The 27928-nt window shown below is 40.8% G+C and overlaps 1 protein-coding gene across 8 annotated transcripts in view; it reads right to left on the bottom strand.

Moving 5' to 3' along the window:
• Positions 1-9120: 9120 nt before the first annotated feature.
• CMBL (carboxymethylenebutenolidase homolog) overlaps positions 9121-27928 on the bottom strand; it is a 40347-nt gene continuing 21539 nt past the window's right edge. For all 8 annotated transcript variants that reach the window (XM_089672528.1, XM_089672525.1, XM_089672524.1 and 5 more), the window contains 4 exons: positions 19972-20079; positions 17586-17728; positions 12586-12677; positions 9121-9663 (listed from right to left, as the gene is read on the bottom strand). In XM_089672528.1, coding sequence (XP_089528654.1) covers positions 9481-9663; positions 12586-12677; positions 17586-17728; positions 19972-20079 — 526 coding nt within the window. In that variant the 3' untranslated portion in view covers positions 9121-9480. The remainder of the gene's footprint in view (positions 9664-12585; positions 12678-17585; positions 17729-19971; positions 20080-27928) is intronic.

Raw genomic sequence — 27928 nt, forward strand, 5'->3', positions numbered from 1 at the left:
TTTAAGGGTTTTAGAAGCCAGGAGGCGGGGCGAGGTTTTAGGGCCATGTGATCACCGTGATTTGCTGTCACGGCGGTCACATGATCAGGAAAGGTACCGATCAAAAGAGGAGATCCGTACCTTTCCGTGAGTACCGGACATGTGTGCTGGGAGCACGCAGGGCGCGTGCTTTGAGCACATATGTTTTTCTTAATTGTGCGCAAATGTGTGGCCGCTCGGTGTCAAGGCCCAGACACTGGGAAGCCGCACATTTGCGTGCGGCCGGCGCCAAGAGATTCAATACCACCAAAAGAAAGCTCTATGTGTGTGGAAAAAATGCAAAAAAGTTCATATGGGTACAATGTTGCATGACTACTCAATTGTCATTCAAAGTGTAAGAGCACTGAAAGCTGAAATGGCCTGAGCAGGAAGGGGGTAAAAGTGGCCGGTAGGCAAGTGGATAAACTTTAACAAAAGAAAAACTGGAAGCTGAATCGTTTCTTTGCAGAGCTGCACCAGATTTTGCACTCTCAAGTTTTAGCCCTGGTTTACACTGATGTGATGCGGAATTCGCAGTGTGTTCTGTGCAAATTCCGCACCGCATCAGAATCGCACCCCGTTCATGCGAACCGATGCAGGTGTGTATGTTAACAACACCCCGAAATTGGTCTCCAAAACGCGTTGCGATGTACAGAATCGGATCGCATAGGTGTGAATACCCATGCAATCCGATTCTATTGCGGACCCAAAAAAGGGTCCAGCACCTTTTTGGTGCGGGTGCGGTGTGATTAGAGCCATACAAAATGTACAGCTCCAATTGCAGCGCACACAAATTGCATGTGATTTGTACAGAAATGTGGTATGGATCCTGTGCGAATCACATGCGATATACCACACCGCATATATGTGAACCTGGGCTTAGACAGGGCTGGCTGGGAGAGAGGGAATGATCTCCACTGAATAATACAGACAGTGTTGGAGGTATGCAGGGTGGGGAACTCCAGCCATTTGCAGTGTTTTTGTACAAGGGGACACATACACATCTGTGTGAAGGTGAAGTGCCTGCCACACGGGGTGAGGAAGTGTCAGGAAGAGAATTTCAGCTGTTTGGGAAATGAGGTTGTGAATTAGCAGGACTGCTAGGCTGGGAGAAGAGAGGGAGGATTAACAATGATCTGAGAGATGGATGGAGCTGTGTGAGGATGAAAGGGAACAGGAGGAAATAGTGGCTGATGTGAGGCGCAATAATTAAAGTGACCTGAACTGAAAGCGGAGGAACTGAGGGCAGGAAACTGCAAGGGTCCCCCATGCACTTGGGGCCCCTGGACAGTTCCCACAGGTACCTGTGCATTACGACAGACCTGGGAAGTGGCCCACTCTCAGTCCTGACACATCCCCCTGTTTTCCTACAGGAGGACCGATGGTCCCCCTCCATTGCCAGCCCTGCATGTCAATATGTTATGTTTACTCTTCCTCAGCTAGTTGGGGGCTAATGTTAGCCCGGTGCATTGGGGTAGCTGGTTTACTGCTCTGTTGGACACATTTCTTGAAGTTGTTAGCTACACAATTGCATAAAGAAGAGTAGCTTTTATGAACAGGATGACAACATGGGGGGCAGCACAGTAGCTAAATGGTTAGCACTTCCGCCTGGCAGCACTAGGGTCATCGGTTCGAATCCCAGCCACAGCACCACCTGCCTGGAGTTTGCATGTTCTCCGTGTGCCTGTGTGGGGTTCCTCCGGGTACTCTGGTTTCCTCCCACACTCCAAAGACATGCTGGTAGGTTAATTCGCTCCTGTCTAAATTGGCCTTAGTATGTGTATGTATGAATGTGAGATAGGGACCTTAGATTGTACGTCCCTTGAGGGTTAGGGACTGATGTGAATGTACAATATATACAGTTTTCAAAATAATAGCAGTCAGACATCACTAACCTGATCAACCACTGTGTTTGGTAGAAATGATATTTCTAGATGGCAAATAATTTACTAGCAGGTGTAGTAGAGTAATAGAAATCCAACAGACCCAACAGTCATGACATGGATGCTGCTGATTCTGTGTAATTGAATCACTAATTGAAAGGGGCATGTTCAAAATAATAGCAGTGTGGAGTTCTATTAGTGAGGTCATTCATTCTTTGAAAAACAGGTGGCAATTATTGCCCTTATTTAAGGAAGGAAGGCAGCAAATGTTGTACATGCTGGTTACAGTGCATTTCTCTCTGAAATTCTGAGGAAAATGGGTCGTTCCAGACATTGTTCAGAAGAACAGCGTACCTTGATTAAAAAGTTGATTGGAGAGGGGAAAACATATAAAGAAGTGCAGAAAATGATAGGCTGCTCAGCTAAAATGATCGCAAATGCTTTAAAATGGCAACCAAAACCTGAAAGACGTGGAAGAAAGCGAAAAACTACCAATCGAATGGATAGAAGAATAGCCAAAATGGCAAGGACTCAGTCAACAATCAGCTCCAGGAAGATCAAAGAAGCTCTAAAGTTACCTGTGAGTACTGTTACAATTAGAAGACACCTATGTGAAGCCAAGCTATCTGCAAGAAGCCCCCGCAAAGTCCCACTGTTGAAAAAAAGACGTGCTGAAGAGGTTACAATTTGCCAAAGAGCACATTGACTGGCCTAAAGAGAAATGGCGCAACATTTTGTGGACTGATGAAAGTAAGATTGTTCTTTTTGGGTCTAGTGGCCGGAGACAGTTTGTCAGACGACCCCAAACACTGAATTCAAGCCACAGTGAAGACAGTGAAGCATGGTTGTGCAACCATCATGATATGGGGATGTTTCTCATACTACGGTGTTGGGCCTATTTATCGCATACCAGGGAGCATGGATCAGTTTGAATACATCAGAATACTTGAAGAGGTCATGCTGCCTTATGCTGAAGAGGAAATGCCCTTGAAATGGGTGTTCCAACAAGACAACGACCCCAAACACACCAGTAAACGTGCAACATCTTGGTTCCAGACCAACAAGATTGACATTATTGAGTGGCCAGCCCAATCCCCGGATCTTAATCCAATAGAAAACTTGTGGGGTGACATCAAAAATGCAGTTTCTGAGGCAAAACCAAGAAATAGAGGACTATGGAATGTAGTCCAATCATCCTGGGCTGGAATACCTGTTCACAGGTGCCAGAAGTTGGTTGACTCCATGCAACACAGATGTACAGCAGTTCTCAGAAACAGTGCTTATACAACTAAATATTCATTAAGTGATTCAAAGGAAAGCAAAATCTTCAAACATTTTTCAGTTTATATAGTGCATGTTTGAGTTTGTAAAGAAGAATACAAACACTGCTATTTTTTTTATATATTTCTCTTCATGTTTTGATTTGGAATAGAATGTGTAGTGTTCCCAATGCATTTGTGTGTATGGAAATAAAAGCTATTAGAAGGATTTTGCGCTTTATTCACTTTTTTCAACACACTGCTATTATTTTGAACACAACTGTATATGTGTAAAGCGCTGCGTAAATGGACGGTGCTATATAAGTACCTGAAATAAATAAAATAATCTCTGGCTTCGTTTAATTTAAATTCTTAAACCGCAGATGGATGGAAAGAAGAGAGAAAAGGGCCCCATATAGGGTGCCACCTCATCCCTTTAAAACCGAACACATATTAGTTACACAGGTTCTGTGGTGGTAATTAAACTCACATGGTGCCTTATCTGTATTAAATTAGCTGCAGAACCTGTGTAATTCATATGTATTCTATTTTAAAAGGATGTAGTGGCAACCCTAGCCCCATATGGTTTAAAAAATACCAGTTTATATACTATATGTCAGGGGTAGGCAACCTTAACCATTTGTCTACCGGGCACTTTCACCCCCTTCCTGCCCAGGCCAATTTTCAGTTTTCAGTGCTGTCGCACTTTGAATGCAACACTGTACCCATATGAAATGATGTTTATGAGACAAACCAAAAACAACTGAAAATTTTGAGAAACTTTTATTTTTCTTGGTTTCTGTTATAAAATTTTGTAAATGAGTAATTTTTAGCCTTCACTGATGTGCTCTAATGAGGCTGCAGTGATGGGCACTGATAGGCTGCACTGATGAGGAGGCACTGGTAGGTGGCACAGATGGGCATTGACAGGCATCACTGATGGGCACTGAAAGGCAGTAGTAATATATGGCACTGATCGGCAGCACTGACTGGCACTGTTAGGCGGCAATGACTGGAATTGTTAAGCAGCACTGACAGGCACTGATTGGCAGCACTCATAGGCAGCACTGACTGGCATTGCTAGGTGGCACTGAAAGGCAGCTCAGATGGGAACTGATATATGGCATTGATATGCACTGGTAGGCACTGATATGTGGCATTGATGTGCACTGACAGGTGGCATCGATGGGGCTACACTGATCATCAGTGCCCTGATGATCAGTGTAGATGTCCCCTCTGAGTAATGCCGATTACCCGTAAAGTTGGGTGGTGGTAAAACCCTGCGGTTGAGATGCAGTTTTACTACCCCAATCCCTACCATCTTTAACTGGTGAGGCAGCAGCCAAAGGTTTTCACAGCAGGAATGAAACCCCCTGTTGCTATTGGAGGGTACTACCACCTGCCAATCATGACCTATTCAAGTAAATGGGGCCACTCAGCAAGCACCCTGCAACCGCATGCTTCTGGAGGGTCCAAAGGGTTAAAGCAATTGGTGAGAAAGCAACACATCACTGTCTGTTTAACCCCTTGTTTGCTGTACTGCACAAGGCTGCAGGCTTCATTTGAATGGGTCATGCTTGGCAGATGCTACACCCACCAACCATGACAGGGCATAGGAGCCAGCACTACAGAGGAGACATCGGCTTATGTGGCTCTTGCTCCCTAGTACATCTCATCCCTTTAGGCCCGAACACATATTATTCACACAGGTTCTGAGGCTAATTTAATGCAGATAAGGCACTAAGTGAGTTTAATTACCACCTTAACCAGCCATAGAACCTGTGTAATTAATACGTGTTCGGGTTTAAAGGGATGAGGTGGCAACCCTACTTTACAAGTAGTCCCTCAGCATTGCACTCTGTTTGATGCTGTGGGATGTCGGGTCTGAAAGCCCTGACCGTGATCTACCTGTCACCTGGCCGAGATGTACTGGTTACTGACCACCACTGTATATTATCTGTAGACTTCACTACATGTACTAATAATAATACTTTTGCTTGTTGCACTGTGAGTTACAACAGATGATAGAAATAACTATTGATGATCCCAGCAGCAACATTTTCCTATCTACTCATATAAACCCCTAGGTCCGAATCTCAATGGGATTGCACAGGAATGTGCGCATACCTGTGCGATGCATTTTGACAGCCAATTCATTGGAGTGGGTCGCAAAACACACCGAGCCATGGAAAAAGTAGTGCATGCACTACTCCTTCAAAACTCACTGCCCCAAACCTCATGGTACTGCGGTACCATGTGATTTGGTGCTTGCACGTGCACTGTGTATGCAATCTGCATTTGGAGGGCCATTAACAATTCATTGACACCCGCAAGAAGATAGCAAGGGCAGTGCATTCTCCTGCGATGTAGGAAACATGCATGGAATTCCCCGCTCAATGTTCTAGTGTGAACCTGCCTTTATGGTAGCTATACAAGCGGATTCCTCTAACCCACAGGTGTCAAACTGGCAGCCCTCCGGCTGCTACCAAACTACAAGTCCCATGAGGCATTGCAAGATTGACAGTTACAAGCATGACTCCCAAAGGCAAAGGTATGATGGGACTTGTAGTTTCGCAACAGCTGGGAGGGCCGCCAGTTTGATACCCCAACCCTACCTCTCAGCTTTTCACTCTTACTAGTATCCCCCTGCAGCTTTCCCTTCCCACCTGACCTGACCTCACTTTCACCCTACCTTCTCTTTCCCACTTTTACCCCACCACCACCTACACCTCCACTTCTATTTCCCTTGGTTCTGTCTCTTTTGGCCACCTATTTTGTCCTGCTCTTGCTTGTCTAGAGCGACTAAAGCTTCATCACATACCCCCTTCCAAACTCATCTCTCTAAATGCAAAGTGATTGAATACCCCTGAGATCTATCATCTAGCATGAGATAAAATGCTTTAAGGTGCAAGGGTTTTTTTTCCACAAGAAACACATTTCAAGGATGTTAAGACCCCTAAATTCCAAAACCAATATTACCTGAATACTTATCACTGTGGCCTCCCAGATTCAAAGTCCAAAGGGGTTTATTTCCTGATTCACAAAGCCAAATCATAGCAACTTCTAGACAGATGGCATCGCCCATGTGGGCACATGGGGGGCCATATTTAAAAAAGGAAAAATGAGTCAACAGGTCTGTACATTTATCTTAAGAGGTACTCTTGCGCTCGCCCAACTTGAAAAACTACAAAAACCTGCAGAAGTGGACAAAACCCCTTCCAAAATATAAAAAAAATAAAATATACTGCGCTCAGTGAATCTACAATTACCATATTTTTTGCTCCATAAGACGCACCTGACCATAAGACGCACCAAGATTTTAGAGGAGGAAAAAAAAATATTCTGAACCAATGGACTGCAGACATAGTACAGGAGATGACCAGAGACTGCGGACACAGTACAGAAGATGACCAGAGACTGCGAACATACTACAGGAGATGACCAGAGACTGCAGACATAGTACAGGAGATGATCAGAGACTGCAGACATAGTACAAGAGATGACCAGAGTCTGCAGACACGCTTCTCGTGCATGTGCAGTGGGCACCCGGCTGTGAAGCTGCAAGCTGTCACTGCCAGATGCCGGCACCGGGGAGAGAAAACTGAGGACACCGCTGGACCAAGGAACAGGTAGGACCGCTGGAGGTCTGCAGAGAAGATCCGAGCAGCCAGCCCGGTATTCAAACACGGGGGAAATACCGAGTTGGCCGCTCCATAAGACGCACAGACATTTTCAATTTTTTGGGGGGAAAAAAGTGCGTCTTATTTAGAAAAAAATACGGTATACCACGCTATAACAATCACATAAATCAAAATCATCCACAAATTATTTAATCATGAAATATTTTTTATTTTAAAAGAGACCTCCCCTGTGGACATTTGGTTTTTTTGAACATACAGTGTATACTGGAGCACTTCACGATTGGAAAATATCTTTATGTATTCAAACTTTGTTCAAGCACTCTTCAAATGTGTGAAATCATACTTCTAAACATCATCACTACCTCCGTGTGGACACACGTTCACCTCAAGTGTTGGACATTAATATTATAAAAAGTCTATAAGACAGGCTCCCTTTGAGACAGCAGGGATAAGCTGTGAATGGCAAACATTCTTTTATGCATGCCTGACAATGCTGGGGCATGCTCCTAATGAGACAACAGATGGGGATTTATTTACTAAAGCTGGAGAGTCCAAAATCAGACTCCCTTCTGCATAGAAACCAATCAGCTTCCAGGTTTCATTGCCAAAGCTTCATTGAACAAGCTGAGGTTAGAAGCTGATTGGTTTCTATGCAGAAGGGAGTCCGATTTTGGACTCTCCAGCTTTAGTAAATAAACCCCATGGTGTCCTGGGGTATTTCCTCCCAGATCTGGACCAGGGCGGACATCAGTGAGCTCCTGGACAGTCTGAGGTGCAACCTGGCAGTGGTGGATGGACCGAAACATGATATCCCCAAGGTGTTCTATTGGATTTAGGTCAGGCGAGAGTGTGGGCCATTCAATGGGATCAATTCCTTCATCCTCCAGGAACTGCCTGCATACTCTTGCCACATGAGGTTGGGCATTTTCATGCACCAGGAGGAACCCAGGACTCACTGCACCAGCGTAGGGTCTGACAATGGGTCCAAGGATTTCATCCCGATAATGGCAGTCAGGGTGCCATTGTCTAGCCTGTAGAGGTTTGGGTCTCCCTCCATGGATATGCCTCCCCAGATCATCACTGACCCACCACCAACACAGTCATGCTGAACAATGTTACAGGCAGCCTAACGTTCTCCATGGCTTCTGCAGACCCTTTCATGTCTGTCACATGTGCTCAGGAAGAACTTGCTCTCATCTGTGAAAAGCACAGGGCGCCAGTGGAGGACCTGCCAATTCTAGTGTTCAATGGCAAATGCCAATCGAGCTCTGTGGTGCCAGGAAGTGAGAACAAGACCCACTAGAGGACGTTGGGCCCTCAGGTCACCCTCATGAAGTCTGTTACTGATTGTTTGGTCAGACACGTTCACAGCAGTGGCCTGCTGGAGACTTGATTATCACAACTATACAATTGGCAGGTGAGTCTACTTCCCATAAGGTGTACCACAGAACTTGGCAAGTCTGTTTTAGGTGTGAGTCCAGCATCCAGCTGGTACTGAGTACTAGCTAGGGTCAAGTCTTGGCTTTTGTTTCCCTTTCCAGAGGCAGTTGATAGCGATTTCCTAGTTCATGCCCTTACTGTATAAAATATGACATAGCTAGTTACATCCCCTCCTCTACCGTATATTCTGAACCTGAAACTTTTGGTTTCAAAGTAAACTTCTGTCAAATCAAAGAAGCTATCCCTGTTTGTGCCAACTTCTCTTGGTAATATATTGTTCCGGTGTCCCGTATGGGATAATAGAGTAAAAAAGTTTTTACTTACCGTAAAATCTTTTTTGAATGAAGGATACAGCTCCCTCTTATATGTGTATAGTCATTATTTTCCTCATTCTGCATACCTAAAATTGGCTGGTATGGAAGGGCTGGACTACTGTTGTTTATTTGGCTTGGTGTCCATTCCACTTAAGGCAAAGCTAGTATATAACCCATGGCAGTATACCGTTTCTGTGTCCTTTAACGGACTCCAAGACAGGAATTTTACAGTAAGTACAAAAATGACATCTTACTATTTTCCTGGGCTAAGGATTTTAAATTCTGTTCTTGCGATAAACACATCTTTGCTAGTCAGGAACATCACATTTATACTTTCTAGTTTTAAATTACTGCCTTCTGATGTATATTTCAAAACACCTTTTTATTTCGATTTATGACTTATTGACTAGATGCAATTCCTTCTTGTATAATTATTAGAAGTGTATTAATAATATTTGCTTCAGCTTTAGCAACTGCTGCATCAAGACACCAGACTAAACATTCTTTGTGTCCAGGGAAAATGAATGAGCTAGATCCATGAAAATCATATGACTGAACAAGAATGCTCTGCAAAACAAAATCTTTATTATACAACATTCTATTTTCAGTATTGTTTATTTATTAATATCACATTGATTTTCTGGTTGCCTTTCTTTTTTTGTAGTAATATTTGTCATTATTTAGCCACTGCTTCATCAAGATATTAGACCAAAAGTTGCTTTTGTACGGAGAACATAGTGAGCCAGATCCATGAATATCGTGATTGAACATGATTGTTTTAAAAGAAAATATTTCACTTATGTATTTTCATTATTCTTTATCAGAATAAATACTCTTGAAAAATACACTTGATCATCATGGTATCTCTGCTTTGATTGACTGATTCTATACAAACATATCAAGTGTCTGCAAACAGTTATGACAATTAGTTAAAATATTTGTTCAGCCAGTCCAGCATGTCTTTCCTTGCTTCTAAAATGTAAGGTTTATCTTCAGGGCTAATCTCTTCTTTTTTCCGATGTGCAAAACCATGAATTTGTTTTGGGTATACCTTTACTTTATAGTCAACCTTTGAATGCTCTTTTAGCTTTTGATCCAGTGATTCAACCTAGAACACAACATACATAATTTAAGATAAAAATGATTGGATTGGTATATCTAACATTATTTAGGATAACAATTGTTGACATTAGTGAATTTAACACTGCTCCCAGACATACTTAATAACCTAAATATATATTTATTATTATATATCTATATAAAAATCCAAAGAGAAGCTTTTCAAATTTGGACATTTAGGTTGATATTGTATTCTGTTTTTTATGGAAGTGGCATGACCGAAAAAAGATCTGCGGATTGGCTCCCAATCAGAACTTGCAGCCATTGGCTGACCATAGTGGCCTGACCAAAGTGTTCTGGCGGGGAGGGGGGGGGGGCATCCCCCACTGTCAGAACACAGTAGTGTAACAGGGGAGATCACTGTACTAACATTGGAAAGTTAGTACAGCGGCTCCTCTTGAGCTGTCATTCAGCCGCTGGGTTAAATGAAAAAAAAACACAAAAAAAAAACAAAAACTTGTAGTGTGTACCATGCTTTAGATCGTAAGTTCGCTTAAGCAAAGCCCTTGGAACTCTATTGAATTTTTTTTGTAAATGATGTAATTTTTTTTTTCAGGCACTGCACAAACTATTGGTGCTAGACGAATCCTGTATATTAATAACAATACAAGACTGCATTGAACAAGGTTGCATGCAAAATTTGTTATTATAAACAGTCACTGCCAGGACACACAGGAAACAAATTGTTGTATATGTGCCTTATTCACACTGCAATGCAGCCCAAAGCTTTATTGAAGTGAACTGTGATAAAATGTAGAAATGCTGCATTTTATCGCAACGCACAGGACAGGTTCATATGTCATTGTACAACAGGGCAGCACACCGAGCTGCTGTGAAATGACATGAATGCAGTGTTAGTTCTGTGCACTTCAAATAAAGTTAATGAAAAGAAGGCGCTGCTCCCCCCTTCCCCCACTGCCACTACAGTTTAGTGTGCAGCAGCAGTGGGGGGCTACTTCAGGCTAATGGGTAAGTACTCTATATTGGGGCCATTCTTTGCCACCCCTTGCTGTTCCTTACTAAACTATCAAAGGACTAAAACAAACCTTTACATGAGGTTTCCTTTTACTTTACTTTCAAGTTACTCAGGTTTCCCTGCTACACAGCAACATAAAATTCATGATGAGTACAATTGCTTAAAAGGTGTAACTACAATTCCCGTAACAGAATCTACAGTACTTTATCACCTTCGTTTTTTTCTACTCAACTCATATCCCCTGTCCCTGCTTGTCATATTTATGTTGTCACCACTGTCTAGTGTATTTTGTTCTATTCCTGAGTACCCAATCTGGCATTTATTATTTATTGCCACTGAATCTAGTGTTTTTTTGGCAGTTGTTGCAACTGGCAGTTGCCTTTTGTTGGTCTCTCCTATCTCCTTGCACCATTTTACCTTAATTATTTCTTCATTTCATTTCCAGTTTCCACCATTTCCCATATGTGCTCCCAGCTTTCACCAGTTATGGAATATCAAGGGCCACACTATAGGAGTCGCTTGGCTGCAATAAGTCTGCATCACCATAAGAGGCTCTCATAAAAATCTTCAGAGCAAGCACCTTGCTGATGGACACCTGCCTTCTTCTGGTGACATTATCTCTGTTGGTCTGTACCGATCCCTTAACATCTAAACCACACTTTGGCTTTCATGTACTTATCTTTAATCACTGTACATGGGTTTATGTACATGGGCTGCACGGGAGCAGTGCCGAAGCAGGCTGCCGTTTATAAACGGCCCCCGCATTCACTGCCTGTGCGCGCTCCTTGGGAGCGCGCGGCACTGCGACCCGATGCCCACTGTGTCCGGATGACACAGCGGAACACCGATCGCTGTACAAGACCTCTGTGTGAGGTCCCGATTCATGTGATCCCTGATTGGCCAATCAGTGATCACATGAATAGAAGTACACAAGATGTCTCTTCCTGACATCATTGCTTACTACTTGTGAAATCTTTGAATGATCACAGAGGTCACATGGTACAAGGCTATTCACAACAGCCTTGTACCATGTGACAAGCTGTGACCAATCACAGCACTCACAGTATTTCTCAATGGCTGCAAGAATGCAGCCAGAGAGAAGGAGAAATGATTGCTTTTACAGACTTTATTGGTGTAAAAGGAATCAGTGTAAAAAAAGAAAAAAAAAAAAATCATCACCCCCCACAAGTAGTACAGTGTCACTATGGTGACACTGTACTGCTAGGGTGACGGTATGTTAAAAAAAACAAAAAAACAAATAATATATAAAAATAAAATAAAAAAAGGAAACTTTTTTTTGAAAAATTATAATTTTTGGTTATATACTAAATTTTTTTTTCTTTTTACTAAAAAGATAGCTGAATACATTTTTGCCAATATTTATGAAGAAAGAATATTTATGTGCAAAATTTTATAAAAAAAACACTTTTCAAAATGTTTGGACTTTTTCATTTAAATAGCAAAAAAAATTCCAGTGGTGAATAAATACCACCAAAATAAAGTTTTATTTGTCTCAAAAAATGCAAAAAAATTCAAATGGGTATAGTGTTGCATGACAGCGCAATTGTCATTCAAAGTGTGATAGCACTGAAAGCTGAAAATTGGCCTGGACAGGAAGGGGGTGAAAGTGTTCGGACTTGAAGTGGTTAATCTCCTAAGCCCCAGCATTGGGACCTTTGTATTAAACTAGCTAGTATTAACAAACCTCTGCTGATTTTGACACGTTAGCCTACCAAGGCCTTTAGTTAACAAATAACCAAATCTAATCTAACATCAAACAGATCCTGAGTTGCTAAAAAATGTGAAATATAGGTTGCCTCATTCTGGGCTGGGCTTCTGTCATTCTAACAATTTCTATCTTTTATTGCAACAAATCAAACAGCAGTAGAGTGTTCTGTCAATACATAGTTAATATATAATACAGACAACACTTGCCTTTTGAAGTGGTATAAGCGGATCACATTCTCCAAAGATAAATAAAGTTGGACATTTCAAATCATAGTTATCTCCTTCTTCGCGGACTAGGCCTGAAATAAAAAAAGAGCATTGGATTGTACACAATGCATAGTCTATCTTGGCAGTTGTGAAAGCATGGAAGAAAGTTAATGCTCATTACATTTGTTAACATGCATGGCAGCATAGCCATGTCTGATTTTCAGACATTTACACATCTGTGATATTTCATCATTGGTATACTTCAGTTTTTTGTGGGAACATCTCTTTAATTTGTTATTGTTAAATTAACCAAGTGTTTGTAGGCCAGTTGTGATGTTCTTTAAAACAATAAGAAAATAAGATTGTTTTAGTGTATGTGTATCTACTATAACCAATTCACATGTTCAGCTGTTCCTATCATTAATAATAATAAACTTTGGTAAAAAATGAATGCTAACCTCTATAGCAGCTGTGTCAATAAGACTCAACAATAGTTTGACCTTCAGACATAGCTGACCTACTGCATTTACAGTACTGTGCTGCCATATAGAGTTTGCAGACAGAACTACTTCCCTCATGAAGATTGATGTATGACCAAGTGGAAGGGCTACAAAATTCTCATCTAAAACAGAACTCATTATGGGACAACACAAAGTTTCACCATAAGAAAACCTGTTGCCAAGATGCCAAAAACCATGTGATTGCTTAACACTCAGACTAGGGATGAGGAAATTGTCCTGGTCTTGGTTTGTGGGCCATTTATCCAACATATCGTAATTCCAAAAATTGCAAAATTAAATACAAATCCAAGGAGAGGCAAATTTTGCAAACCAATTCTGGCCATTTTCAAGGCTAACAGCCAAGGGAATGTCAAACAAAGAGCATGGAGAGCTGGGTACTGGCACAAGGGAGGTTTACCAATGCCAAATAGTTATTTTTTAAACACAGTAAAGTGGGGGGAGAGTCTTCCTTTGTATGTGACTTCAAGGTTGACACACCAAAACCACCAATTCTTTTAACTACATGCCTGGAAGATGCCTTTAAGTTGTATGTGGTGTTACGGAACAGTACAGTTCTCATGTAAGGCGTCAGTAACACCATTTCTGTAATCACATATATTGCATGCGTAATAGATTTGTTTTACTTGTTGGGCTCAAACACAGCATTAGCAATATCCCAATCTGATTCAATACAACTTGAAAAAAATTAAGGTAGTATGGATTTGACATCTGAATATTTATCCAGCAGTAATAGGCCTGAACTAACCGGTCAAAGTAGTTGTCTGTACAAATCTAAGTTATGGGAACGTGTACAAAGCTAAAACCCTCAGCTTTGTACAATTTGGTCGGTGGCGCAAGTTTCAATTTATAGTTTGTGAGCGGTTTTCTTTTTTTTTTTTTTTTTTTTGCAGTACCACACTGTATCATCTTAAATGTTCAATAAAATGGAAAAAGAGAGTGCACAAAAAACACTTCCCAAAGTGTTTTGTGCACTTTGGTCCAAAATCTGCATTCCCATATACCCAATTATTCTCATATTATTTAAAATTTAGGCTTCAGGTATGTGTTTGAGTAGGCAGCAAACAGAAATAAACAAAGCAGGATTTCAGACAAAATAGCCACAAATATTGTACAGTGACTGAACAGTATGTAAGGAACTAGGTGAGGCTGCAGTGAAACGGAGAGTCAATGCAGGTTTTATCTTGCAATAAACATTAGAATGTATTATCTGAGAAACAATGACCACAAATATTTTTAATTTGAAGAATAGTAAGTAAGCAGCTTATTAAGGCCACAATTTAAGATGGAGAGACAAGACAGCTTTTATCTTGAAATAAACAGTGTTATTTCATAGACAATAGCCAGAAAAGGCTGAAGAGTAAGGAAGTAATTTGTTAAGGCTGCAATGTAAGCAGAAGAGAAAAAGGTAAGTTTTAGCCTAAAATAAATGTTAGTGTATGTTATCTCAGAGACAATAGCCACAAATATTGTACAGTGACTTGATAATATGCAAACAGATTGGTTAGGCTGAAAGGTTGGATCTTTAAATGAACATTAGAGTGTATTGTCTGAAGAACAATAGTCTCAAGCATTAGAAATAGTCAGCTAAAGTACAGATGGGGAAACTTTGTGGCATCTTAACAGTTATGAAGCACTGGAATAGGCAGCAAGCAAAGCAGAACACTGCAATAGGCCAAAAATGTGTAGACATATAGCAATTTTTTTTTTTTATCTAAAAAGAACTTTTATTGAAGAAAAAAAAAAAAAAAAAACATAGGCAAAAACAAGTACATTGCATTTACAAAGATAGGCATCAACAACCTTCAAATCCATAGAATTATTCATATGTCCAGTAGCCTTTTATTAGGGTAATGACCAAAGGCAGCATACTAACAACTCAACATACCAGTAGTGATAAAACAATCTGTTGGGGATAACCCAGGTGTGTCTAGCCATGGGGACCATACATTATTGAATTTACCAGGACACCTTCTGTGTTGATAGATATATTTTTCCAAACGCAACATATCACCAATTTGAGTGAGCCACTCTCTGGGTGGATCCACTGACTTCCAATGTCTGAGAATTATTTTCCGTGCTTGGAATAAGGCTCTTGTAATCACCTGTTTATGTGGGTCTTCCACCTGGAGGTTAGGCAGGATGCCCAAAGGCAAAGTTTAGGGTTCTCTCCAAGGCTAACCTTGGACAGAAGGTGAATCAAATCCATATGATCTCTAGAACATCTGGTTCTTCTCTCACCCTCATTTTGTTAAGTCTCACAAGGGTGAGGTGGACCAGAAGAATGTAAAGCTGTGATAAGCGCTGGGTTACATTTAAAAAGCAAAGCTTCACTGCCTGTAGTGCCTCTGCCTACTGCTCCTCCTCAAAAACATAGCAAATGTTTAAAATGTTATTGTTAATACGTTATTACCCACTAGTGCGCTTTGTTTTTTTTTTGTTTTTTTTGCTTTATGGTTACAGTTTTGCCATTAGATGTTTTCAATGCAGAACTGCAAGGACTGTGTGGAACATGGAACAATATTTTTGAATAGCTTCTGTGTTCAGACTGTGTCCCGCAAATACCTCTTTTTTGATTACTTGTGTTTGGTGAGGTTGGTGGGAATGAGGGTCACCTACCTGGTGAGCCCAGCATGTTGTTTTGTTTGTGTACACACGGGGGGTAGTTGCAGACGGGGCATTGTTCTGCGTGAGTGCATTTTCTGCTGGAAAGCAAAACAGCAGTTGAACACAGCAGTTTAACTAAAGCAGGATACCTCAAGCAGCAGGATGATACAACAAAAGAACTCTACTGCACGCTGGATGGACTGCAAGCAAACAGCCTGGGAAACATCTCCCACTCCAACTACATTTTAATATGCCCCCTCTACTCCTTTTCATATTACTATCCTCTGTTCTCAAAATCTCATTTCTTTACCCCTCTGCTCCACTCCAAAGCTTATACTTATCACCCTCACTTCTACTATCTTACTACTGCTGCTCTCATCACCGTCTGCTAATACTTTACTCACCTTCTGACCCAAACACCAGGACAGGAAGGCATGTGCACTCATATACATCCCACTTCCATGTTACTTTCCTCATCCTCCTTCTCCTAACCTCTGGGGATATATCACCCAAACCCTGGTCCCCCAGTATCTCACCTCCACACCAGGCACCCTCCTTCCTCCAGGAATAGCCACAATCCACTCAATTTAATCTCAATCCCCATGCTCCTAAAAACCACCCTCCCTTTTTCTTGTGCACTCTGGAATGCCACTCTGTCTGTAATAAGCTCACCTCTGTCCATGACCTTTTTGTCTCTCACTCCCTTAACCTACTAGCAATTACAGAAACCTGGCTTCAAGCATCAGATTCTGCTTCTCCAGCAGCAATTTCCTATGGAGGCCTTCTGTGGACTCACTCACCCAGACCCAGTGTTCGGAAAGGAGGTGGAGTTGGTTTGCTTCTATCCATACTGAGCACCTTTCAAGTCCTCCCTAACCCTCCCTCTCTATCTTTCTCTTCTTTTGAGACCCACTGCATTTGGCTCTTTTCTCCCATTTCCTTGAGGATTGCAGTGATCTACAGGACTCCTGGACTGGTTTAACGCTTTCTTGAGGACTTCTCTGCTTGGCAACCCTACTTTCTCTCCTCTGAAATACCCACTATTATTCTTGGAGATTTTAACATCCCCATTAATGTAAATAAAATTAAAAACATTTACAATAACATATAAAGCCATTTATAATTCTGCCCAAAATTACATCACCAATCTTGTCTCCAAATATCACCCAAATCGTTCTCTCCGCTCTTCCCACAACTGCTCTCTAGCTCCCTTGTCTCCTCCTCCCATGCTTGTCTCCAGAACTTCTCCAGAGCTTCCCCATCCTCTGGAACATTCTACCCAATCAATATGACTATCGCCTACTCTTCCCACCTTTAGGCGATCTCTGAAAACCTCTCTCTTCAGGGAAGCCTATCCTGCCTTCAGCTAATAACGGAATCTTCTATTCCTCCTATCAGTTCATCCCCCATAGTTATTACCTTTTGAACCACCAGCCCTTCCCTCTTAGATTGTAAGCTCCAAGGAGCAGGGCCCTCCTAACCCTCTTGTATTGAACTGTATTGTTGCTGTATTGTCTCCCTTTATATTGTAAAGCGCTGAGCAAACTGTTGGCGCTATATAAATCCTGTATAATAATAATAATAATATTATATGTGTCTGTCCTGACACTGTTGGGCATATTCACAGTCAGGTTCATAAATATTGGGACATCGACACAATTCCAACATTTTTGGCTCTATACACCACCACAATGGATTTGAAACGAACAAGATGTGCTTTAACTGCAGACTGTCAGCTTTAATTTGAGGGTATTTACATCCAATCAGGTGAACGGTGTAGGAATTACAACAGTAGCCCATTTAAAGTATTTTATTGTTGGTTTCTTAAGAGTATATATAAATAATATTTTTTTCAGAACTAAAGAAAAATCTTACCATAGAATGCCACTCCAGCTTTCAATTCAGGATAATTGAGCGTAATATAATGAGTAACAATTCCTCCCCAGCAAAAACCAATAATGCCGATTTTTGTGGCATGGCACTTCTCCTTTAAATATCTTAGCACAGCATCGACCTGCCTGTAAAGAGATAACCATATAACTAAATTATGCATATGTCATATATAATACTAGTTTTTCTATTAAGGGAATCCTGTGCAGAGAATAGAAAACGTGTCCATTGCTGATCTCTTTCTGAAAATGTTTGTTATTCCTTTTTGGTGCTTCAAAATTTTTTGAAGCCTGTATGCAGCTAGATACCTTGCACGTTCAGATGTCACTGATAGCAACCAGCATGTTCTTGTCAGTACAGGTTTTGATTTCACTAAATGTTTATTAGAAAAGTACAAGGAAATCCAGTCATTCCAAGTTGTATAAAATAAAGCAAAATAAATAGCAAAATTACATTCAAAACTTCTTAAAAGGAAATAAACAGGGGAATGATAAACAGTGTAATGAGAATAACATTGGAGCATAATAAACTGGTTTTGTGAAACTCTCCATCAGGATTATCTATTAAGCCTTCCCCAGAGCAAGGGGGACACAGTACTTGGCATGAATATAAATGACAATAACCCCTGGCCATTAGTGCAGAGTTTTTTTTTTTAAGTTGTGTATAGTCTAGGGTTCTTGTGAACAAAGTTTTATCTGACGGGCAACGAAGCGCAACACAAAGATGTCTATAATACTTAGACTAAAGAAAAATACACTTTCCTAAAATCTGAACAAAAATGTTGTTTAAGGCAGTCTTGAGGCAAAAAAGTTCTTGCTGGATCCTTTATGGAATTCCCAAACTTGTAACTTACAGTATTTTTTTAATTTCTGTAGCGATGACTCCAAAAGGAGCTCTGGAAATTACCTGGGTCCCCCTTATCTGTTCAGAGGCTGCCCACCCTGTTTCCAGTTCCAGAAGCACACCGAGAAACTCAGGATCCAGTCGCAAGTATGATTTATTGCAGGTTACAGTTAAAAATGCAAGGATGAGGACTGAATATGCAGAATACCCAGGGCACCAAGGAGAACAGTTTCCTGAATATCTTATCCCAGCAGTAAAAGTAGTAGGCCCTTTAGCAGCAGCCTCAAAATAATGCTGATAAAGAGGTGACAGCCAGATCAGACCATGTGACCCAATGAGAGCAGTCCGTCCTGCTATAGCACCTACTGCTGAGGGCGCATTCTGGGAGGGCGTCATATGATGCCTGAAATGCTAGGAGATCCATGTCTGGAGTGCCCCACCAGAGGCTAATCTGATGAAACATGTTGGGATGCAGGGACTACTCGCCTTGGTCCAACGTTTGATGTGAGGTAGTCTGCCTGCTAACTGTCCACGCCGGGAATGTGCAACCTCCTGGTTGACATAGGCCACCACTGTGACACTGTCCAACTGGATTCGGACAGTATGCCCCCCAAGATGACCAATCCACTGCTCCAGGAACAGTCCAAAGTTGCAGGACACTCCCAAAGTTCCAGGACACTGATTGATAACTGGGATTCCTCTGACCCTGAGTCAAGCTTGCCCCCAGCACCCATCCCTAGTCGGACAGGCTGGCGTCCCTCATGATTGCTGTCCAATGTTAGGGAAGGAAAGTTTTCCCAGGTCTTTTGACCAAGGCAAATCACCATGGAAGGGCAAATCCGTTAAAGCCTTCTTGACTTCTGGTCTGCTGACCAGCATTTAAACGGCATGTGCCAAAGCATCACCACTGGAACAGAGAGCTTGGAGAGCAAGGCTGCCGCATCACACACAAAGTTAAGGCCCTGGACCGGTTCCACATAAGCCAGGGAAACTTGCTCCCCACCCAGGCCATAATGAAGGAGTTTGGCCCATTCCATAAGGGTCTGATACACCAGGGCACTCGCCGAAACCAGCTGAAGGGCCAAGCCGACATTAGTGAGCCTCGTGTGTGCAACCGATTCCACCTTCCTGTCTGCTGGGTCTTTAAAGGACAGAGACTTCTCCCCCGGGATCATAGTGGCCTTTTAAATACGTATATAAATAACAGCTGATCATTGTAAACACCCCGCTAATATTAAATGGGTTGGCCTCATCTCTGTAACATACACTCTGCTGGAGAGCTTTGAAAAACAACACTTACTGGCTGTGTTATCATATGAAAATAAAAGAAAAAAAGGCTAAATAAGAAAATTAATGCATCCAACACATCTAAGAATTGGTAATCTGCAATATAGCAAAATGTTTGCTTTTGGGCTTAATACTGTTTTAAAGCATCCACACAACACTCAGGTAACAAGAATGTAGGTCATAATTCAGAAGGAGATAAATAGATAGATAGATAGATAGATAGATAGATAAAGAGTCTTACTTGAATGCTTTATTAGCTGGACGAGTATCAAGCCAGGCAAAGAATGTTGATCTATCATTTGTCGTTTTCCATGCTTCTTGTCCAACGAAAAAATCACCAAGGACAGCACTGTGAAAATACCAATACATACAGTACATGTAATGCATGCATTTAAAGTAGGGGAAAAAAATTCAGTTTAAAAAACTTCTGATGTTTTGCAGAAAAACAACTTGACATTCATGTAAGGAATCCACAAGCTATTTGAATACTTCTGGCTACAACTTTAATTCTTGATAGGTATTATGTGACATGCAGCACTACCTATATAAGAAATATTCACTCGTGATTTGCAATTTCTCATTCTTCCAATGAAAATTGGTAAACTAGTAAAATACATCGTTATATGGTGTTTTATGTTGTTTTGTGGCTAATGTTAGTCATACGCATAGGTTTTTCTTTTTCAGGCCCACAAACTATATAGGAGAAATAAGTTGATTCCTCCAACCAGGCTAAACAGTCTCCTCTGCAGGCTACTGCATTCAAATAGTCACAACACTCATTGCTGCCTGAATACCTGACCAGTGACTACATCTCATGGGATGCAATCACTGTTTTGCCAACAAATTTCTGCCCAACTTGAATCTTGCCTGATTTACTAGGTATTGGTAGAGATTCTAGCCATGCGCGGCTGGCTTAAGTTGCCTTTTCTATTCATCCACATTCTGTCTCATGTTTGTACTTGGAAACATGACTAGAAAAGGGTGAATTATAAGAAAGGGATCAAAAGTGGCATTGCTAAGATAAATTTGTGTTTTATTTTGGGTTGATTGAAATATTGGGGGACTCTTGACAGAGCGAGAGGGAATTTATGGGATTGATTTAGTCAAATCAAGAAGGTTGCTCACGGTTCCATGGAATTTTCCTTTTGTTTAGTAAATGAGGTGAAGTTTTTCTGAATTCAAGCATCCAATCATGTGCAAGCAAACATGTTTCCTTTTAATTTCCTTGCACAGGACTGGGTATTCTTTGCAAAGTGAAAAATGTTCTTGCAATGCAAACAGGCTATTTTTTATAAATAAAGCAGCCCCACGGCATTGCTGCAAGGTGAAAAATCCTGCCTAAGGAAACTGAAAAGTGTAATGAAGCATGATACCACAGCTCAGCTGGGCCTTGTATCCAAGAGGTAGATAATACAGGTGTTGTAAGCAGTTAACTACCTCCTATATGTGCTATGGCTGGACTGACCAGTATTTTTCTGCAAGGAAACATTGATTTGCCTTGCCTCTACTTGTTGCGAACCTAACACTGCTTTGGTCACCAGGACCAGGACCAGCTTGTACCCTACTACCTCCTCATGCAGCACATTTTGCTCTGATTTTTAGCCTGCCTGTCACAGTCATGTTTTATTTCGGTATATGCCTAATCATGGAAATAGGGGTGCAATGTAAATGCAAGCAGGTTTTGGTGCACACTGTTTACATACAGAAAAGCAGTGGTATGCTGCATTAAAATGGCAGCTTCAAGAACTCTCCAGCAAACAGTAAACACTGTGCTTTGAGCACCCCAAACCTAAAAAAAGGTCTTGGCAACACCAAATATACCCCCCCCCCCCCCAGGGAAAAAAAAAAAAAAAAAAAAAAAAAACTACATACGAGGTGGATTTGCCCAGTTTCACGCAGAATTTCACATTTGCTGCTTGTTCTAACTTGCTGTCCATGATGAAATAGCAGACATGGCAACTCACGTGGTCAGAATAGCACCAGTTGTACAGCTCTCGATGTACACAGGATGATGACTTTTGGCACACTAACCTATGAAGGTCGCTGCTGCCTGTGGCGGTGTGTGCAGCCTTGTGCTGCCATCTGTTGGCGTGTTACAAAGCTAGTTTCGAAACTTTTTGATACCACCTTGTATATATAAACCCAAAAATAACAACCTCACTTATTTTTAAAGCCTAGCAGAACAAATAACATAAAATAAAATAGGAAACATGCAGCTTTGATAATGATGGGGCCGCAACATTAAATGACTATTGCTCTCATATCAAGCACATAGTTAAATAAACAAAAGACCCCTTTAAGTTTGAGAAAAAAAGATTGCAAACAAAAGACACTTGTTGCTGATACAGAAAGTAACCCAAAAAATGATTTTTGGAGTTATATAAGGAACTGTAAACACAGAATAGAGGTGGAAGATACAGAGGACAATGTGGTCCGCCACCACTGCAGCCCAAAGAACTGAGCCACTGTTTAGTAATAGCTCTCCCTATACAGATTGTGAGCACTCTGCCCAAGCTCCAACACATTGACACTATGGCTGCTGTAAACCCCTCTTTTAGAGTGAAGGGGCTGGCTTATCCAAAAGCCCTCTAATATTGGTACATCTGATGGCCATGGTTTGAAAGCCATGCAGTGCATTAGGGCTTTAAAACAAATGCCACAGTGAATCTGACAGGACCCCAACAGTCAAACCCCATGTAAATCCAAACCTCATCTCTGATTAGTAGCGGGGTTTAAGCTGGCCATAGATGTATTTAACCACTTGCCCTCCTGAGGATTTACCCCCCTTAATGACCAGGCCTCTTTTTGATACTCGGCGCTGCACTAATTCAACTGATAATTGCGTAGTCATGCAATGCTGCACCCAAACAAAATTTACGTCCTTTTTTTCACACAAATAGAGCTTTCTTTCGGTGGTATTTGATCACCTGTGCGCTTTTTATTTTTCACGCTATAAACAAAAAAAGACCAAAAATTTTGAAGAAAAACTATATTTTTTACTTTCACCTTTAAAAAATATATAGTAAACTCAAAGTTAGTTATAAATTTAGGCCAAAATATATTCTGCTATGTTTTTGGTAAAAAAAAATCCCAATAGGTGTATATTGATTGCTTTGTGTGAAAGTTATAGCGTCTACAAACTATGGTATAGATACTGCAATTTACGCCATTTTTTTGCTATACAGCGCTGCACTAGTTTAACGGACAATTGAGCGGTCATGCAATACGGTACATAAATGAAATTTACATCCTTTTTTCCCCACAAATTGAGCTTTCTTCTGGTGGTATTTGATCGCCTGTGCGGTTTTTATTTTTTGTGCTATAAAAAAAAAGGCGGACAATTTTGAGGAAAAAAAAACAATATTTTGGACTTTTTGCTATAAAACATGTCCAGTAAAAAAAAAAATTAAAAATCAAATTTAGTCATAAATTTCTGACAAAATGCATTCTGCGACATGTCTGCTAAAAAAAAAAACCTCAATACGTGTAAATTAATTGGTTTACGTGAAAGTTATAGCGTTTACAAATGGCAGGAAAGATACTGGGATTTTTTATTTTTTTTATACTAATAATGGCGGCGATCAGCGACTTATGGCGGGACTGCGGCGGACATTCTGACACTGGGGGGGGGGGGGGACTGACTTGGGGTCACTGACATCTCCAGTGACACCAATACAGTGATCAGTGCAAAAAAAAAACACTGACTCTGTACTAATGGCACTGGGGAGGGAGGGGTTAACTTTATTATTCAGTAAAAGGGTTAACTGTGTGAGGGGAGTATTTTACTAGGGGGCGGGGTGTGTACTGCAGGGGGGGGGGATAAGCTGATCGGGAGAGATAAACTTTTCTCTCTGGCTCAGGATGTCAGAAGCCGTCAGTGAACTGACAGAAAGCCCAGCTACTGCAGCTGTGCTGTCAGTGATTGCCGCTAATCGCCGGGACACAGCCAGTAACGACCGGATGTGACCCGGCGACTGACATCCGCAGCCGTGATCGGCGGGACAGGTAGGGCGGAGGCGCGCCTTGTGTGCGCCCCCTACCCGTTTTGAAAACACATTTTAAAACATGGTTTTGCCCAGCCGTGCCGCCCTGCCGCCGTATTTCTACAGTGGCTCGGCGGCATGTGGTTAAGCTTGACCGGTGCAGCAGGGACCAGCCAAAATTCGATCTATCTATGGGCAGGCTGATGTATTGGAGTTGGTTCATTAACTGACTTCAGTACAAACAGACTGTCAGATTTTTTGCACGTGATCACTGCCGGCGGCTATGTGTGTTCCAGTTTTTTGCTATAATGTGTTTAGTAGCTGCAAGGCTATAATCAAAAATGTATTGGATGTGGTTGGTGTCTCACATTATCATGCATTTGCCAAAAGACTGTACCCCCAAAAGCTTTGTTACTACCCACTGTAATGTGATGACTAAATAAAGAATAAAGATAATCCCAGAATGCTTAGTTTTTCACTGTCTTTCCGCACCTTTCTAGGTGCTGCTTTTTTTTTCTCTCCCTGCAAAATGGTTTATTTACCGTACTAAAAGAGTAGAGCAAGAAGTAAATTTTTATGTTGCAAACTGAATTTTTCCTTATTTTAATGAACAGTGAAACAAAATGGGTTTAATAAACTAAAGGCAAATACAGTGTGCACTCTGTAAGGGCAGTTACTCCAGAGCTTAGTAAAATGATAGTAAATGAGGGGAAGCTCTGCTGACGTCAATCATCTAATCATGTGCAAGCAAAAATGCAGTTTTATTTACCTTGCATCTGAGTGGGTAATCTTTGCAAGTGAGGCCTCACCTCATTTACTATGCTTTGCAGTATGTTTGTTTAGTAAATCAACCCCATTGAAAACTTACTTTGCAAAGACTGCCAAATATGTGCAAGGGAAATTTAAAAAAATATATTTTTGCTTGCAAGTAATTGGATGATTGAAGGAAGCACAACTTCACCTCATTTACTGTTTCACTTAGCTAGGTGAGTGAAGTTCTGCTGGCTTCTATCATCCAAATGTGTGAGCACATAATTAGGTATTATTTGCAAAATTAATTTTCAACCCATTTACTGAAATAAGTGAAAATTCAATTTAAAAGTGAACATACGGTACTCCTATATAAATATATATACCATAGTGTCATTTACCTCAACATATTATGCAAAATGTAAATTATTAATGCAATAATCCACTTCACTTAATCCTGTAAATATGAAAAAAATATTAAATTAAGTTTTCAATGAAAACAAAATCAACAGTGCAATATCTAAACAAAAGAGTCCACATTATGGGTTATGTTTATAAAGCAATGGATCTAAAACTTATCAAACACTTCCTGATGCATGTGTTTTAAATGACAGCGACTTATTCACTACCAATGAATGTTTTGTAAAATTCACATCCATTACTTTACAAATATGCCCCTAAATGCCCATCTTTTCCTAAATCTGATAAATCCCAAAGATTAAAGAGGTTCTAAAGTCTAAACATGTTTTGCCTTAATGCATTTCCTGCATTAAGATAACAGAAGTTAGTTACCTTTCCTACCCCTTCCCCACCCCCACCCTAAAAATATTTACTTGTCCTTTCTGATTGATTCAGTACTGTGCCTGGCTGCAGCTCTTCTTCCCTTCACTTCCTGGGCTAACAAGAGAATCAGGGAGCAGCTTTCATCAAAGTTATTTGACCTCCAGGTTATTGGCAGGCCAAACATAGCCAAGAGTTCTTCCCCTTCCTACAAGAGACAGCACAAGCTTCTAGAGTTCCAAACCTATAGGTCAGTGGTGGTCAACTTATCAAATAGGGGCCTCAAATAAGGCCCCTATCACCGCCAAAGGGCTTCACAAAATATTAAGTAAATGTAATGCTACATAAAGCTGTCAAAGACTGCACAAATGCAACAGCAGATGGTCATAGACTATGAGCATACTACAAACGATGGTCAGAGGCTGTGTCATGCTACAGGAGAGGGTCAGAGACTTGGGACATGTATAAAGGTTACACAAGGAGATACTTTCTATTATATGCCCATTAGAAACCAGTGTGTGTCTAAATTTATGCTCCCTATACCCCCCTAAAAATACTTGTAATTTATCCCCTTCACGCCTAAGGGTAAAACAAATCTAAATGCCTAAGCACAATTCTGCAACGTTGACATGTGATAATAAAACCGTACATATCACAACTACTTTGTACATCCAGGTGGATTATACCTTGTTTTTTTCAGGACAAATTGGGCTTTTATTTGGTGGTAAATGATAATGGATAGCTAGTAATTTTTTTTTATTATCAAAGGAAAACTTGCCCAAAATAGTAAAAAAAAAAATATTTTTTTTATTTAGCTGTGTGTTTCTTGTTACAACCATAACCTACCGCCATAGAACAACCCAAAATAAATTCTCCAGCTCTTGACGATCACAGCGATACCATATATGTGTATGTTATTTGTTGTTTGTACCCGTAGTACAGCCCAGAAACAATAGTACGCATTTTGTTTTTGTCTTTTTTTTTTTTCCCTAAAACACACTGACATTAACCATTAGCCGCCCGGCCAATAGCCGTTTGGCGGCTTGAAAAGCGCTGCAGCTTTCCGGGTCCACGCCATTTGGCGTGCTCCCGCACATGCGCCGTTTGCGCTATTGCAGAGCGGCGCAGCAGCGGGATCTGTCACCGCCCGTGCACCTCGGACACGGCCGATGACAGATCCGAGTACCGGCTCCCGTTGCCGGTACCATGTGACCTGCCGCGACCAATCACAGCAGGTCACATGACAGTTGTATACAATGGATGGCTTCATTCATGATGCCATCCATTGTATACTAGTGCCTAGCTGTGAATGGTCACAGCTAATCACATGCACATGTCATGTGATTAGCTGTGACCAAATCACAGCTAAGCACAAAAAAAAAAAAAAAAAAAAAAAAAAGCTGAATGAATCGATTTCATTCAGCTAAATGCTTGCTTATAGCAAAGTAATTCTTTGCTATAAGCAAATTGTGTAAAAAAAAAAAAAAAAAAAAAAAAAATACTGATCAATTCCCCAAAGTAGTACAATGTTACTATGGTAACATTGTACTATTTTGGTCATAGTAAAATATGAAAAAAAATCTTAAAAAAAATAAAAAAAAAATGTAATAAAAAATTAAATATAATAAAAAAATAAAAAAAAATTAAAAAAAAATATAATTTTTTTTTTTTTTCATACTGTCACCAGTCAGTGTCCCTGTTCACCGCCATGCCAGTTATATGATGACGCTGTACTGCACTGGTGACAGTATGTAAAAAAAAAAATAGTGAAAATAATATTTTTCATTTTCGGAAAAATTATGACAAAAAAATACAACTTCAAAAAACTCGCCATGCCTCTTATGAAGTACGTCGGACTGTCTACTCAGCAAAAAGGGGTCATTTGGGGATATCTGTACTATTCTGACATTCTTGGACCTCAAGAAATTAGATTGGCTGTCAGTACTTCAGGATTGATCAATATTCAGATCTATACCATAGTTTGTGAACTCTATAACTTTCCTACAAACTAAATAATACATCCTAATTTGGGTTATTTTCACCAAAGACATGTAGCAGAATACATCTCGGCCTAAATTTATGAAGAACAATTATTTATTTGTAAACTTTTATAACAGAAACAAAGAAAAATGTGTTTTTTTTTCAAAATTTTTGGTCTTTTTTTGTTAATTTAGCAAAAAATAAAAACCCCAGCGGTGATTAAATACCACCAAAAGAAAGCTCTAGTTGTGTGAAGAAAATGATAAAATTTTAGTTTGGGTACAATGTTGTATGACTGCGCAATTGTCATTCAAAGTGTGAGAGCGCTGAAACCTGAAAAATGGCCTGGGCAGGAAGGTGTAAAATTGCACGGTATTGAAACGGTTAACGCTAACTGACACCAATTTTTTTTTTAAATCCTGACATTTGACCCTGACCGAAACACTAACCCTGTCACTGAACTAGATCAAACCTTGATCTAGGTATTTTTCTTTGTTTTTTAATATTTATCTTCTTCCAATCAGAGGCTATCACAGCGATCACGTGACCCGGAATCGGGAGTCCCGGGTCCCGATCGTTAGAACGGGACCCGGGGCTCTCAGTGACACCGCGGTCTTTGTGCTGGGAGCGCGCAGTGCGGCGCATTACCAGCACAAAGACAGGTACGCAAATATGCGGCCCCACGGAAAAAAGCCCAGTTCCATG

This window comes from Staurois parvus, unplaced genomic scaffold (genome assembly GCF_062004578.1).
Source record: "Staurois parvus isolate SC_StPar_1 unplaced genomic scaffold, SC_StPar_1.0 ptg000130l, whole genome shotgun sequence".
Lineage (NCBI taxonomy): Eukaryota > Metazoa > Chordata > Amphibia > Anura > Ranidae > Staurois > Staurois parvus.